Source organism: Bombus terrestris, chromosome 13 (genome assembly GCF_910591885.1).
Source record: "Bombus terrestris chromosome 13, iyBomTerr1.2, whole genome shotgun sequence".
Classification (NCBI taxonomy): Eukaryota; Metazoa; Arthropoda; class Insecta; order Hymenoptera; family Apidae; genus Bombus; species Bombus terrestris.
Genome location: NC_063281.1, coordinates 9,097,200 through 9,113,224, shown reverse-complemented (window position 1 = coordinate 9,113,224; position 16,025 = coordinate 9,097,200). Strand labels below are relative to the sequence as shown.

Genomic DNA, 16,025 nt, shown 5'->3' with positions numbered 1-16,025 from the left:
AACCCCTACAAGCGAAATCAATTTCGTTGGACATGTTGCATTAAAACGTTAGACGTTCAGAGGTACATATGAAGACATTTCGTTGCGATTCGCGTGTTGAGGATTCTTGCGATCGAAATCGAAATTTTCTCTTTTGGCACGACATGTAATTTTAATGCTAACGAGAAGGAGATATGCAGATGTTTGCTTGTGATTCGCGTTGAAGATTCTACGAATCGAAATCATATTTATCTTCCTTCGATGATGGCAAATAAGGAGATTCGAATGATGATGTAAAAATATTTGGCGACAATCTCAAACTGAAGACTTTTATACATTGAAAGGAGAATCTTCTTATTTCCATAAGAAGAGAATTTTAATCACGGCACCAACGGATTATGTTTTAACGTCGCTGCTTCATTATAATTTTCTAACATCGAACAATATATCAACTATCTTTGATCGAAATATGAACAAATTCTTATTAATATTTCATTCTCGTTTCAATTTCAAATATTTCCTTAAATCTTGTTTCTTAAAATTAGATATAAAGTTAAGATTACGATTAAATTCACACTTTCTTTTCCTCTTTGCTGGTAACATTCAATCTGCTGGAAGAATGAAATAGAAAGAGTTTAGAGATAGAAGTTGTTAACTACTTCATATGTCTAACCGGCAATGATTTTTTAGTCACAAGGAGTCTGGGAATTTGTTGCATAATCATTTACACGGTTGGCTATCGTTTTTCTTAGGCGTATCGTATAAACGCTCGAACAGGAGGCAACGATCGATTTAAAGGAGAAAAAGAGAAACGCGGAAAGACGAACGAGATCCTCCAAGAGAGCGTTCCTTCTCGGTACTTTTTATCGTATGAAAATGCGTTTCCTCGAGTATCGACAACCAACGTGTACTTAACATTTTGAAAAAGTGTTGAAGCGTTGATCAGGTAGTTTTGCGATGTTAGCGAATAGCCTCGGTGATTGCAATTTCATTGATATTGTATCCGAAACTCGATCATTCTGAACAATCATCATTTACTTGCATTAGCTTTTAGACGAAATATCTCCGATTCTACGAAGTCTATAATTATATTTTACACTTTGATTTGTGTCTACGTGACTTATCTGCATCATTATTACTGTTCTCAATTAGATCGATGACATTAAATGTCAAATGTCGGCGTAACAATTTTTTGCTTCAATCAATATTTTTATATTCGTATAGATCATTTTATGTATATAGTTTTAGAATGACCAAGAATTTCCTCTTTTATTTGTAACAGTGTACAGATATGTTAGGTCAGTTACCAAATGAAAATGTTTCGCTCCCACAATCGGATTAGAATGAAAATCATTTTTGAAAGAGCAATATCGTGATACTTTTTCCTGAACAGAAAATGAAATCGAGGAAGAACTTTGTACAGTCGCGTCACGATGCGCTTTGTAATTCTAATAGTCAGAATTTCTAAACCATTTTATTTTGTCTGATTCGGTCTGCCAAGTGGAGCGGCACGTTTAATCGATTTCTTGCATCATTATTGGCCTAATTCCATTTGAATTTGTATTCATATTTGGGAAACATCCTTTCGTAGATTTTGCAACCTTACTCACTATCGCCAGATGAATACTAAAAATATAGTTCTCAAGTTGTATTCAATTAAACTGTGTTTGTCTGTATCTACTTAATACAGTGTTCGCTAACTAGTATTTAATGTTGCAGTTTCTTACATAATTACGCTTGATAAATCCTCCAACAAGTTTCTGGAAACTTCCATTGCATTATCTGATTATATTGCGTTCCAAGAAATCACTGATAAAAATATTCCAGCCAAAAATTATTATTTTCCCCCTTGAGGAGATAAAACGCGTCACAACATTTGCACAGTTAAAGCATCGTTTTTATGTAATTAATAGGAAGTTATCGAAGTAATTAAGAAATAATAAATGTTCAATCAACTTCATAATATAGGCGTACAAAATAAACTTAATTTACTATATTTCTTTCATCCATCATAAATTTACAGATACACATATCAAAGCAGATACACGGGTGTATAATTTCTTCGCCCTTATCAATAAAATGTTCACGAGACTATATTGATAATCGCTTAGAAGTACCCAGACGGTTGATTTGATTGAAAAATCACGAACAAATCGAACATAAACGATTCTAATATTTATAACCATCATATCTCTCTTTAATCGATTAGATTGATTTTCGAAAGATAGTATAGCAACAATAAAATTTACATTGCAATTGTCAGACCTTGTAGAATTATTTTATTGTTTGACAAACTCTTTATCTTCGGATGATGATCTTCACTTCTTTCCTTAATCTTGAAATTATAAAACAGATTAACAACTATTACAAAATTAAACTATTATTAATTTTACAAATCACAACTGACAAGTTACTGATATCACTAAATATCCACTTCTAATAGCAACGAGTTAGATTACAGATTATTCGATTTTCTTTCTCACGAAAAGTTACAAAATCCTTAAGAAAACTCTATGGCATACAACTTGTGACTTGTTAATTTATTAATAGAATTAGTTGGTTAATTAGTTAGTGAATTATGGTGCAAGGGGACTCTGATGTTAATACACCCACCGGTGTTTCAAAATGTATGTAGTAATACATATACCTACAATAGGTAGCAAAATATACTATTGTTGTTCCTCAATAAGCGATTTAATTTTATAGCTTGGCAATAAAAAAATAGCGAGCAATGTTCCTAACTTCCAATTGATCGATGATTTATACATTTTACTAAAAATTTAGAATAGCATACTGTTACTCTAAATCACTCAAAGTGTCCAGATATATGTCAGCAGTAATATACGTCGCACTAGTCTGACCTATGATCCTATTCGCAAACATCGAGATAGTCAACATGCAGTCATTACGGAACTTCATTGTTCTATCTACGCAATCATTCGCGATTAATGGCGGTGTCAGTAAAAATAACGATCTCACATCGTGCAGACTATACATGATATATATTTATAACAACCAACACCGAATAGTTGAATAATCCCAGTGACCCGATATCATGACAGTCATTTTATCATAATACATAATGACTCGAACAAAGAAATCCAATCGTACTCTCATTTATCGTCGTCCTTGACGTGGTTTTCAATATTAGGCAAGGAGCTTCTTGCATTTCTTCATCCAACCATCCCACACCTTGAGTCCTTCTACACTTTGAATCTGTTTCACGTACTCGATATCATCTTTGATGTCATCGTTCGTGAAATCCTCCAAATACTTCCAATGTCTTTTGTCTGTTTATCCGAAAGTCTCCATAACTGTACCAGTTTTCGGGCTAGTGACCAACTGTGTGTTCGATCCACTCTCGCTCTCCATAAAGCGAGCTCAGTTGCTGATCCACCTAAATCTCCATCCGAACAGCCAGATGAGACAGGATCAAGCAGAATTTCGTCTCTCGGTTTATTTGTCCTCCCGTTATGATTTTGTTATTAAGGAAATTGGACGAAGAAAGTGAATCAGCGAGCTCAGTTGCTGATCCACCTAAATCTCCATCCGAACAGCCAGATGAGACAGGATCAAGCAGAATTTCGTCTCTCGGTTTATTTGTCCTCCCGTTATGATTTTGTTATTGAGGAAATTGGACGAAGAAAGTGAATCAGTAATCGTCAAAATGTTGGATGCAACTATACTACCCCGTAGAGGATGTAGCGGCACATGAGTCATAGGATGATACCAATCGAGGATGACTCATGTTGTTGTTTTGCCTCGGAGTATCAACACCATTATGATACACGAAATGTAATAATAAACAAATTGTGGACAAAACGATATAGCGGCTACACCATCAACTTTCGAAGTCGAATTTTAACTTTCCGGTACTCCCCCGACCGGTATAAATAAACGAACACGATCCTTGAGGACACTCAGTATCGAGCATTCTTATAGCAATTAGTATTGAGCGAACGTAAGAGTTACCTTGTATACGCATATCGAGCAACACTGAGCGAACGACGACTAACTCTGTACTGCAAATAATTTTAAATAAATACATTTGATTACACTAAGTATCAACTCGTCTAGTCATTAATCAACAACACGTTTAATCGTCCTCCACAAGGATTCAAATATCACGCGACTTGCTTCACCATATGTGTTGCGCAGTGACGAGCGATATGCGATGCCCCAAGCTTGAACGATAAATTGTGATTTCTTAATGCACTTGTGCCAAGAATGTCCGACGATCGGTGTTTTTGCATTTCGTTATCGCCTACTTTGCTGCCACTCGTCGTGGACAGGTTGCTTCGATGATCTTACAATTGGCCAAAAATTTTTCCTCATACATGTTCATTTTATTTTCTTTTATTTCATAACGATAATTGTATCTTCCCTTTTTATCGAATTGTGCCGTAAGAAATTTCCAATTAATATTACGGAGAATTGATAAGAATATATACATGCCTCGCTAATAAATAAACAACTTCAAGATCAGAATGTTTTGTATAGGTTTTTTAAATTCTTAATTATTTGTAAATGTTTGCACCGAAATGTTTATGAACACATTAAATAAATGGATTCTTCATACATATAGAATTCTTAATTATTTGTAAATGTTTGCACCGAAATGTTTATGAACACATTAAATAAATGGATTCTTCATACATATAGAATTTTAGTTTATGTTATGAATATTATAGCGAGCTCCTTTCTTTAAATATTTGTATTTCGATATCTTGCGCATTGTCTATATTTTTGTAGATTTTTATTCCATATACATATGTATGTACGTCATATATCTTTTATGAATTTGAAGTGATTTTTTTCTTTTTTTTGGCGCTATTGACGAAGAGCTATCTAACATGAGCGTTTAGCTAGAATAGTCAGAAACGAAAGAGTCGAGGAAAGATTCACAGGATATCGTTTAATTGCGGTCGTCGACTAATTGGAAGGTTTCGTCACGCTCTTTAAAGGGACCTTGAGTGGAATCTTTAAAGTTAAAGACTCGTTCTAATAGTGGAAGATATGGACGATGTCGGGAATAATTCCCTCGATATATGGAAATATATATAGAGTCGAACTGATAGGAGAGAAAGGATTTGTTATCTTCAAGGCGTAATTCAAATGTGATAGGAAATTTTTTATCGAGGTACATTTGCGACTGACGCAACGCGATTATTTAATAGAGAAATTTTATTTAAAGTTTGATGAAACAATTCCAGCGTCTTAATCAATTGCATAAACGATTATGCAAATTGGAAAATTTTCATTGTTATACATCTTTTATAGTACATCGTTATTTAAGTACAAGTAATATCTAATAGACAGTATGTTAAGTGTTCGCAAATAAAAGTCTATACACAAAGCGGAATAATGTCACATATAGTTACAAACTTTGTTCAAGAGTAACGTTACGCTCCGTACTTGATGAGCATTGGTACTTGAGTCGTCTTAAGATGCTTATTTGTAAAAATATTGCTCTTTGTACTAAACTAGTGTAGTATCGGGGCCAAAAGGCCTAAGGTATCGGCCGAACTGTAAACAAAGTACCGTTTAGCATCAATGTACCGTTGGGTCCTTTAAGTGGACAGTTTTCGTGAAAAGGCTGCGTGACCTTGACCACGGGGGTTTCGGGATACCTGTTCCGAGGAACGGGAAAAGGCAGAGTGTGTAGAGTGTGTAGAGTGTGCAAAGTGTGTAGAGTGGGCAGAGCTTGAATTGGGAAGTCGAAAGCCGCCTGCGAGAATATAACGTAGAACAGCATTGTAATCATTTCGTTGCTCTTAATAATATATATTAAATCAAAACATCATTACTTGTCCTTTCTCTCTAAGACCCATTTGGATACTACACTAGCAACGATTTTTATATAGAATCTTCGTCTTTTTCATATTATAATATTTGTTATAGTATGATGTAGCAAAAGTACCAGTTTACTCTTCCGGTGAAATGAAATGCATTCCACACGTGTTACACGCTAAGAGCAGCCAAGAGAGACGCATCATATTCATAATGTAAATAATACCAAAATTTTAATTAATTAATAATTAATATATATGATATGTATCAATATCGATTATCGCAAAGTCTTGTTCTTCGATATTTCTCAATACTCTGCGTATCAATGGAATAATTTCTATACGTAATATATACGTACGAAAATAACGTAATTAATTTATACATACGAATCGAACGTTTAATGTCCGTTTCGTTACATAAATTAACCTTCTGTATGTCTCTATTTCATTAAATTAAATCTGAAGTTTGGTGAGCATTGTCTATCTGTTTTGTGATCACCACGATAATTCTATTAGGATAGAACAGCGACTCTTAAATTGTATTCACTTGACAGTACTTGTTTGAATCCATTTAATACAATCTTTACTAAATGTTTGATAAATTCGGCAACAAGTTTCTGGAAAGTACCACCGCATTATCTGATCGCATTTCGTTCCAAAATATCATTGATACATATATTCGAAGCAACAATAATTATTCTTCAGCCTGAGGTGACTAAACGCGCCACAACATTCGCAGAATTAACAAATCATTTTCCTGTAATTAGGAAATTATTCAAACAATTAAGTATTGATAGAGGCTTAATCTACTCCATAACAGAGACGTACAAAACAAATTTAATTTACGATTATAGACACGTATATTTCTTTATGCATCATAAATTCACAGATACACATATCAAAGCAGATACATAGATGTATAATTTCTTCGCTGTTATCAGTGAAATGTTCACTAGACTATATTGATAACCGCTTAGAAGTATCCAGACATTTAATTTGATTGAAAAATCTCGAACAAATCGAACTTAAATGATTCTAATATTTATAACCACCATATTTATCTTGAACCGATTAAATTGATTTTCGAAAGATAGTATAATAAAATTTACGTTGTAGTTGTCAAACCTTATAGAATTATTTTATTGTTTGACAAACTCTTTATCTTCCGATGATGATCTTCACTTCCATCCTTAATCTTGAAATTATAAAACAGATTAAGAAGAATGTTCGAAATCGATAGATAAAGTTCTTGCCCCTCCTGCCTAATTGAACTACTATATTAAGTGTACAAGTCACAAGTGACAATACAATATTACCAAATATCCGCTTTTGATAGCAACGAGTTTCATGATAAGCTGAATAATATTTCGTCCAAGAGTTTTATAGATTATAGGTCGTTTGATTCTTCTTTCTGATGAAGAATTAGAAAATCCTTAAGAAAAGTCTACGGCATACAACTTGTGACTTGTCAATTTGCAAAATGCTATTCGTCGATAAATTATTGTGTAGGGGAGCCCCGAAGTTAATATACCTACCGTTACTTAAAAGGCAAATGTATGTAGCAGTATATATTCCAACAATAAGTAGTAAAACATATTATTGTTGTTTCTCAATAGGCAATTCAAAATTATAGCTTGGCGATGCCATAAAAATGTAGCGAGCAATGTTCCTAAATTCCAGTTCATCGTTAATTTATACATTTTGCTAAAAATCTAGAGTAACATATCGTTATTCTAAATCAATCAAACAGTCCACATACTTATAAGCACCAATATACGTCACACTAGAGTGACCTGTGATCCCATTCACAAATCACGACTTGCAGTTATTATAAAACTTCATCGTTCTATATACACAATCGGTCGCGATGAATGATGGCGCTGATAGGAATAACAGCCTTACATCAGACAGACTATACATGATATATGTTTATAGCAACCAACACCTAATAGTTCATGAACCCCAGTGACGCCATACTATGACAATCGTCTTATCACAGTACATACTGATTCAAAGAAAAAAATTCAATCATACTGTCACGCGTCGTCGTCGTCGACGTCGTTTGCAGTTTCCAATATTAGGCAGAGGTTTGTTCTTGCATTTCTTCATCCAGCCATCCCACGCCTTGAATCCTTCCATACTTTGAATCTTTTTGGCACACTCGATGTCATCTGTGATATCGTCGTTGGCGAAATCCTCGCAACGTTTGTTACAAATGCCTCCGCTGTGTCCTCTGGAACACCATTTGGCGCTATTTATCTGAAAGATTCCATAACTGTAGCTGGAGGCAGTCTTCGGACCAGTGATCAATTGTGTGTTCAATCCACTTTCGCTCTCCATCAGGCAGACCCAGTTGCTGATTAAGCTTCTTTGGACTTTAGCTCGTTGAAGCTCCTGCACGGCTTCACACTGCGTCAAAATCCTTCCTTCCACCTGGCTGTCTATCAGAACAGCCAGAAGGGACAGGATCAAGCAGAGCTTCGTCTCTTGCTTCATTTGTCTGACGATGATTGTTATCGATCAGATCGAGGGGTGAACCGATAGCCAGTAAACTGTCCGATGTAACACTACTTCGACGAGAATTCACGCTTAAATATCAGACGACTTGTTTCACCGCTTGTGCCGCGCTGCGACGAATGATATGAGACGACCCTGAGCTTGAGCGATAAATTGTAATTTCCTAAGCCCCGCGCGGCCGGAAAGAATGTCTGGTGGCCGGTGTCTTTGTTCTTCTTTCTACGATTCTACTTTGCCGTCACTCGTCGTAGACAGGTTGTTTCGTTAATCTTACGATTGATTCGATATTCTTTTCCGTACATGTTTCTTTCATTTTATTTTATTTCTTAATGATAATCGTATCTCCCTTTTTAATTGAATTATATCATACGAAGTTCTTAATTGATATTACGCAGAATTGATAAGAATATGTACATGCTTTGCCAACAAATAAACAACTTTAAGATCGCAATGTTTTGTACGGTATTCTTTAAATACTTTATTACTTGCAGGTGTTTATGTGGATGTTCGTACAAATACGTGTTTTCACGAACGCGATTAAATAGATGGATTCTTCACACGTATATAATTTTATTTGATATTATAAATATTATGAATTATCAATATAATGAACTCCTCTCATTAAATATCCTCTATTTTAATATTTCGCATATTGCTTAAATTTTTGTACACTTCAACTGCATATACGTACGTACATCGTATATCTTTTAGGAATTTGAAGTGAATCTCTTGAAAGGATTGCTGAGGAACTACCTAAAATGGGCGTATAGTTAGAACGATCAGAAATGGGAGATGTTGAGGAAAGATTCACGGGATACCGGTTAATTGGAATGTTTCGTTCTTTAAAGAGACCTTGAATGGAACCTTATAAGCTGTAGACACTTTCTAATGGAGAAAAATATAGATAATATCGGAAATGATTGCCTCGATGAATGTAAATATAGAATCGAATTGACAGGAGAAAAAAGATCTAGTATCTTCAAGACGTAATTGAAAAGCGATAGGAAACTTTTTTATCGAGGTACAACGATTAACGCAACACGATTATTTAATAGATAAATTTTATTTGCAATCCGATGAAGCAAGTCCAGCATCTTAACCACTTGCATAAATGATTATGCAAGTTGCAAAACATGTATCGCTGGACATTCTTTTATAGCCGATCGTGATTAAGGTAAAAATAGAATAAAATAGGCAGTATTTAAAGTGTTCACGAATAAAAATCTACAGAAGGCACAATAATATCACATGTACTTACAACATTCGTTCAAGGGTAATGTTACTTAGAGAGTATTGGTATCTTAAATCGTCTTAAGTTACTTATTCACAAAATTATTGCTGTTTATACGAAACTAGCGGAGATTTTTATAATAGATTCTTCATCTTTTTTATACCATAAAAGAAACAAATTTGTTATAATACGATGTGGTATTAATTTATTCTTATGGTCAAGACGAATAGTATTCGGTACGCGTTACACGCTAATAGCAACCAAAAGCGATATATCACGTTCGTAACGCAAATAACATGGAAATTTGTATTAATTAATAACTAATATCCAAAATATGTATTAATATTGATTATCGTAAAGTCTTGCTCTTTGATATTTCTTAATACTCTGCATATCGATGGCGATTTCTATACGTAACGTATATGTACGAAAATATGATAATCAGCCTATACATACGAATAGAACACTTAATATCCTTTTCATTACATAAATATATCTTCTTTATTTTCATTAAATTAAATCTGAAGTTTAGGATCTGCTTTATCGATGCAGCGAGCAAGTCACAGTTGCAAACGTGACCATTACGGTAGTCCAATTAGGACAAAGACTTTGGTGAATTCCCGCTCAATAATTAATTATCATTCGGTGCGAACATCGATGTAAGATTCGTTGTCACACCTCGTATTTACAAAATATCCTATCTACGAAACATTCTGGCACCACCATGGTTGCAAACATAATTTCTACCTTAACAACCGAGATACAGTAGATATCTTCAGCCTGTAGAAAGCCGTTCAACCAGCTGCACGCGTCAAGTTCTCCCTTCTGGCTTTGGCAAATCGCAGTATCTCTGGATTTTCGTAGATCATTTTGGCCAGAGTCTCTATCCCAGCGATTGTGTCAGTCTTGGTTCCCATGCACATGGACCACTGTGTCTCTGAAAGATCCTTACTGCACTCAACGTCGTGATAAATGTGAATCAAATCCTTGTCAGCCGCCCTAAATATCTTAATATTGGATTTCACCACTTTCTCATAGAAATCCACGTCTTCTTTGCCCCATCCTTGGATAGACAAATTGAAACCACCCACGCTTTTGTAATCCTGTTTGTACAAGGAGACGATACCGAATCCAAACTGCCTCCAATATCCCGATATTTCGTTTATGGCGAACGTATCTTGTTTCCTGTTATCTTTGTAAACCACCTTTGGATCATACTGACTGAACACCACCGGGAAATATATTTGTCTACCTAGAAGACTGTTTGCGCGAATTCTGTAGAGGGCTGACTCGGTAAACACGATATCGACGTCAACGAAGAACATCAAATCGTCGTCCTTCAATCTTGACACACCGAAATTGAGAGCTTTGGCTCGAGAAAACGCACCAGAGACAGGAATAATATCGATACTGACGCTACGATACTTGTATTTTAATTGTTCTATCAAGTCTATCGTTCGATTGAACGAATCTTCTGTTTCACGACGATACAGAATAACTAAGAGTGCCGTTTTTTCTCCGCTCGTCAAACAGACCTCCTCGTAGTTTTGTAGGAACCTTCGGAAAACCTCGTACCTTCCGGATAAAGGTAGAATAAAGTGAATAATCTTGCTCTTGACTGGATCCTCTTCCTCGAAGTTGAAATTCAGGTTTAGAAACCCACCGCGGAATATGTTTTGCAGAGATTTGTCGTTTTGCTGACTTCTTCGCGTCTCGTCGACTTCCTCACCGTTCACGGTCTCTCGTATTTCTAGGCCTGTGGGCAAAAAACCAACGCATCTTTCGAAACGCCGTTTTCTATTCGTCTCGCATTTTACTACGTCGCTTTTTACGAAACGCTGGAAAATTTGTCAGATGAGATACGAAGCATACCTGTGAAGTGTTGGTGAAGATACACGTGCCTCCTAACGGGCAACGTAACCTTTCTGCCTCTGTACTTTCGGTACACCAAAAGAAGATCCAGTATAGTGTCAGCGCCGTAAGAATCTACTCGCCTGTACCCGTACAGAGTTGACCTTTCCTCGACGACTCGGCCACGCTGCCGTGAACAGGCATTTATAGAGGCCATTACTTCCCTCGTGATGTCCTCCAGACCCTCCTTTATGTCACTGTGAATTCTTCTTCTGGGATTGGAATCGCCTAAACTGTACTCGGATCTCGATAAAAAATCCCAAGGAATTACTTCGTCGCTACTTGTCGGTTTAAACGAGCGAAGTCCTGCAGGAACACCTGGTTAAAACAGAAAAAAAGAGGATTTTTATTAACACATTCTTATCTTGCGAGAAATTTACACCTCCGCTTGAAAATTCTATTATATTTCTTTGAAAACTGGGAAATATTACATATTTATTAAGAGATTACTTAGCTTGATATTTTATACATTGTATTATAAAATTTTATTAATCAATTAAGCGATAGATGTATTTGTTTTCAATGAAACTGCTCTCAATTTTAATGCATTAAGTTTTCCTTACAAGAAGATCGAAAGAAACGTATTTTATTTTTATTATCAACATCGTCGACAGCTGACCAGAAATTATTTTTTCACACAGCTCGTAGAATATTCGGCCATAAAAGACTTACATAAACGCATAGATGTAATTCGTACAAGATACGATAATTATGTATACGATGGAAAAGTATGACTCTCTGGTTCCATTAGCGTATTGAAAATTTTATTAGCATGCTACGAACGCGGATGTAAAGCCGGAGCAGTTGATGAGTGGTTGCTCGCGTATTAGACGTGAATACGTCTGTAAGTGCAGAAAATGGAAATGAATAGAATCATTGAAAATGATCGAAGTGCTGATCGTTTCGTCTGATGGGCTCAAACGAATCGTGTCGTAGCTCGTTTCTGCAACGCCACGTCTGTCCGACGATCAATTCGCACGGGCTAATCGGCCTAAATGGTTCTATTAATAACGCACATCCAGGGAAACGCGATTGTTCTTTAAATGAACGATTCGAAACCCATAAAATATTTCCAAGTACGAAAACCTCCTCGCGACATAGAATTTATCTTAACGACGTCGTTTAACCGCCCACGTTCCTCGTGGAAATTTTACGACCTTGGAATTCCTGGGAAATATTCATTTACCTAATATCTCTGTGTCATCGGGATATTCTTTCGAGTAGCGATTAACTGGAAATAGTGGGACGCCATCGGCTATTTCGAAATTCTTGAGATTTTCCACGCTAATTCCTAACTGTTTCGCCATCGTGTAAATATCCCTGTGAAGATTGAGTCTCTCCTGTTGCAAATCTTGAATCTGTAGCCCCTAGAACGGAAATAGAGAAGGTTTTGCAACTTGCAAAGGAAACTAGCAAGTAATATTACGCCAGTCGATACCAACCCTCATGTAATTGTGCAACCTGTACATGTGAGGTGGACTTTTAACAGGATGCAAAGTAATAGCACGGTGAACTTCTTTTTTCTTCAAGTTTCCGGTGAACGCCTGTGCTCCACTACTGTTGTGATATAGAATAGACTGCATCTGCAACAACGAAAGCATCGAGTATCGTTAGCTGCAATTGCCATTAAAGGGACAGAAATAAATGACAACCGCCGTCGTTTATTTTGTTACATAGTCTATAATTTAGTATCGCGGTAATTATTTTTATAAACGATATTCTAAAATTGAAATTGTTATCTCTTTGATCATTTTTCTGTCGATGAAATTTATCGATTGTTATAGACAATAAAGATTTGGAGATTCCTTGGTAAATATTATTCAGACGAATTCTTATAATTCGAAGTAAAAGCAGATTCGAGGTATACAATTTTTACTGATTTAATGTCTGATGATAAATATTATCAGCAACATGAAGCTGCATCTTACCGAGACTGCAGAGCAAGTGTTAATCAAGCTGCGAGACTGGGTGTGGTGGTGTCTTATTACAGGGTATTATTCTAGTATTACATCGCTCAAGTTAACTCGTCTGTTTTCAATGTTCTTTTGAGTAATTTACAAATTATGTCATTGAAAATATGAATTTGCTAATCATCTTAAAATGTTCCGAAGAAGAAATGAAATTTGAGCTTCATTTGCAAACACATTTCATATGGACCAATCTGGCAATTGAAATGTCGAAAAAGATGTCATTTGTTATCTTATTACTTGATATTTAAATCGTAATGCTGTTACTGCAAGTTTAATACGTGGAGCAATCAATCGATTGACAGGGGAAACGCGTGAAAACTTTAGAACAAACACTTCGTAGTTATTGCATGTAGTATGAATAGCTATTAAGTGTTTCGACCTTACGACGAACGTCAAGACGGGAACATACAGTAGGTTAGCAGGCTACGATTTGTTCGAATCTAACGACTAACATCCTCATCTCTGTATTTTGCGTTCCGAATGAGTTATTCCATTATTTCAATCCACGTCTCCCCATAAGTCAATATTTCCAGGCATTTACATTTTCCAAGAAGAGAACGTTAGATTTAGAAGTTAAATTTGTTCGCCGATCAAAATTTCTAACATATATATTCCTTTTTTTTTTCTTTTTTACCTATTCAAATTTTGCATTTAAACAAGAAGAGACAAAAAGGGGATAGTAAAGAAGGATCTACCTTTTCTCTTCTTTCTTTCATATTGAAAGTTCCTCGATCTAGCGTGACCGCTTTTCCTAACACGATATAAAACGGTAGAAAAAGAATTATTTTATCGAATCATGATTCTGTCGATGTGGTCGTTAGCAGATGCAGCGTAACATAATAATTCGCATTGCAACATCGTGCAACCATGAACGTAACCGTGCAGTTCGATTAAATTATTGCAAGGAGTGCGATAAGAGATTCAAGCGCTGCGTGCTGCAAATTGTTACTTAAGTACCTCGACCTAATGTTGAGTGTCAAGATGGAGGAGAATGACTCGATCTGGCCACTGGGTTACCAGGGTACTATTCGCTTGTACTTAACGACTAACATCCTCATCTGTACATTGTACCTTCCGAGTTAACCCAATGATAGCGTACCCTGTATATGATGCAGATGCGTAGCTTATGTATTTAAACCGATAATACGTATCGTGTGGGCCCTGTTTAGACCGTGCGAAAATTCTATTACATCCTACTAAACAACAGTTATTAAACTGCTTCTAGAAATGATCAATTATCAACGACACAGGAGATCAATTTTTTTCAAGGGTTTCAAAGAAATTGCGAATTCTTGGGGAAATGGCCGTTACCTCAAGCAAGATTCCACTAACGTTCAGCCTATTATCAAGGTATATCTAAGTACGTATTACGTTCTGTGGGATAGCACGTTGTTTTAATGAACTGTGAGCCTGTGTCGATCAACAAATTACGCGTGATACGTACGTCCCCAGTAACTATGGTGTATCAGGAGAGAGTAGTAAACTAAACGACCGAAAATAGATTTAATAGTTATATGACCGACGATGAGATACATAAAGTGGTCGAACGAAGCGGAGGAACATTACATAGAAGGAGTGAACCACGAAAATAAACTTTACGACAATCATTTTGCGCGGAACTTACGCGACAATTAAGCGATAAAAAAAAAGGAAAAAAAAAAAAAGAAAAAACGGTGACAACTTGTCGCGAGCGAGCAAAAGTTTGGAAAGAAAGAAAATTACCTCGTAACTCCAGGTACAAGGTATACCGGCGTACTTCTGCACGCACCTTCCCAATTCGACGTCTTCATGCGTAGTGTACAAATGTCTCAGACAATACTTGATGTGCGGCACGATTCTCCTTAAGGTCTCCCTGGACAGAATAACACCTGGCCCACCCATACAAAAGTTCTCGTCGTACTCCAACGATAACAGACCGAATTCCTCGGAGTTGCCTCTGCCTGCTTGGCCAATGTACATGGCCCTCTTGGAGTTGACGGATCGTAGCAATTTCTCTAGACGATCCGTTCTCACGTAGACGTCGTCATCAGCTCTGAGGAACCACTCGAAACGATCCCCATAATTGTTCCACATGTATTGTAGCATCATGAATGATTTCTTCTGCGGTGGATAAGTGTCGTCGACTCGTGGCAAAGCTACCAAGGGTAGGTCTGGACAATTATCTGGGACGACGGAGTTTTCGGACGAAAAAAAGGCAATCTTGCCTGGAAGCTCTTTACCCCAAGTCTCGTAAACCGCTTTAGCTCGCGAGTCTAGATATTTGCCAGCAGTCATTACGCCCACGAAGACCAAGCTGGTCGACGAACTGTTTATCTGTTCATCGTCGTCCAATTTGGGAACGTTTCGTGCCGACGATTTCATCAACATTCGTGGTCCAGGCATCGAAGACGAGTAAACATTTAATCGCTGATGATGGCTCGACGAGAGTATCTTGTAGCTTTGAATGAGGAAACCTAGGACAAGGCCCAGTATCAGGCCTAGAATGGCGCTGGCCAATCCACGCCGTTTACGCATCACTGGGTGAAACGTCACCTCTTCCATTGATACTCTTCCGGGGTGCCTGGACCTCCGGCTGGGTTCATCGTCATCTTTCTAACCGCCGCGATCCTCTTCTTTAATGATTTCAAT

At 36.6% G+C, this 16,025-nt stretch overlaps 2 protein-coding genes across 5 annotated transcripts in view; both read right to left on the bottom strand.

Annotated features, from left to right (window-relative positions):
• Positions 1-6,609: 6,609 nt before the first annotated feature.
• LOC100642297 (lysozyme) lies at positions 6,610-9,184 on the bottom strand. The gene has a single exon (XM_012315278.3). It carries the CDS (start codon positions 8,262-8,264, stop codon positions 7,797-7,799), a length of 468 nt encoding a protein of 155 aa, XP_012170668.1. The 5' UTR covers positions 8,265-9,184; the 3' UTR covers positions 6,610-7,796.
• Positions 9,185-9,329: 145 nt separating this feature from the next.
• LOC100650898 (chondroitin sulfate synthase 1) overlaps positions 9,330-16,025 on the bottom strand; it is an 11,283-nt gene continuing 4,587 nt past the window's right edge. For all 4 annotated transcript variants that reach the window (XM_012315276.3, XM_003400027.4, XM_020866098.2 and 1 more), the window contains 5 exons: positions 15,120-16,025; positions 12,870-13,010; positions 12,614-12,794; positions 11,389-11,745; positions 9,330-11,272 (listed from right to left, as the gene is read on the bottom strand). The exon at positions 15,120-16,025 is cut by the window's right edge and continues 85 nt beyond it. In XM_012315276.3, coding sequence (XP_012170666.1) covers positions 10,311-11,272; positions 11,389-11,745; positions 12,614-12,794; positions 12,870-13,010; positions 15,120-15,938 — 2,460 coding nt within the window. In that variant the 5' untranslated portion in view covers positions 15,939-16,025 and the 3' untranslated portion in view covers positions 9,330-10,310. The remainder of the gene's footprint in view (positions 11,273-11,388; positions 11,746-12,613; positions 12,795-12,869; positions 13,011-15,119) is intronic.

Coding starts and splice junctions, on each gene's coding strand:
- LOC100642297 (XM_012315278.3), bottom strand. CDS start 8,264: ATGAAGCAAGAGACGAAGCTCTGCTTGATCCTGTCCCTTCTGGCTGTT.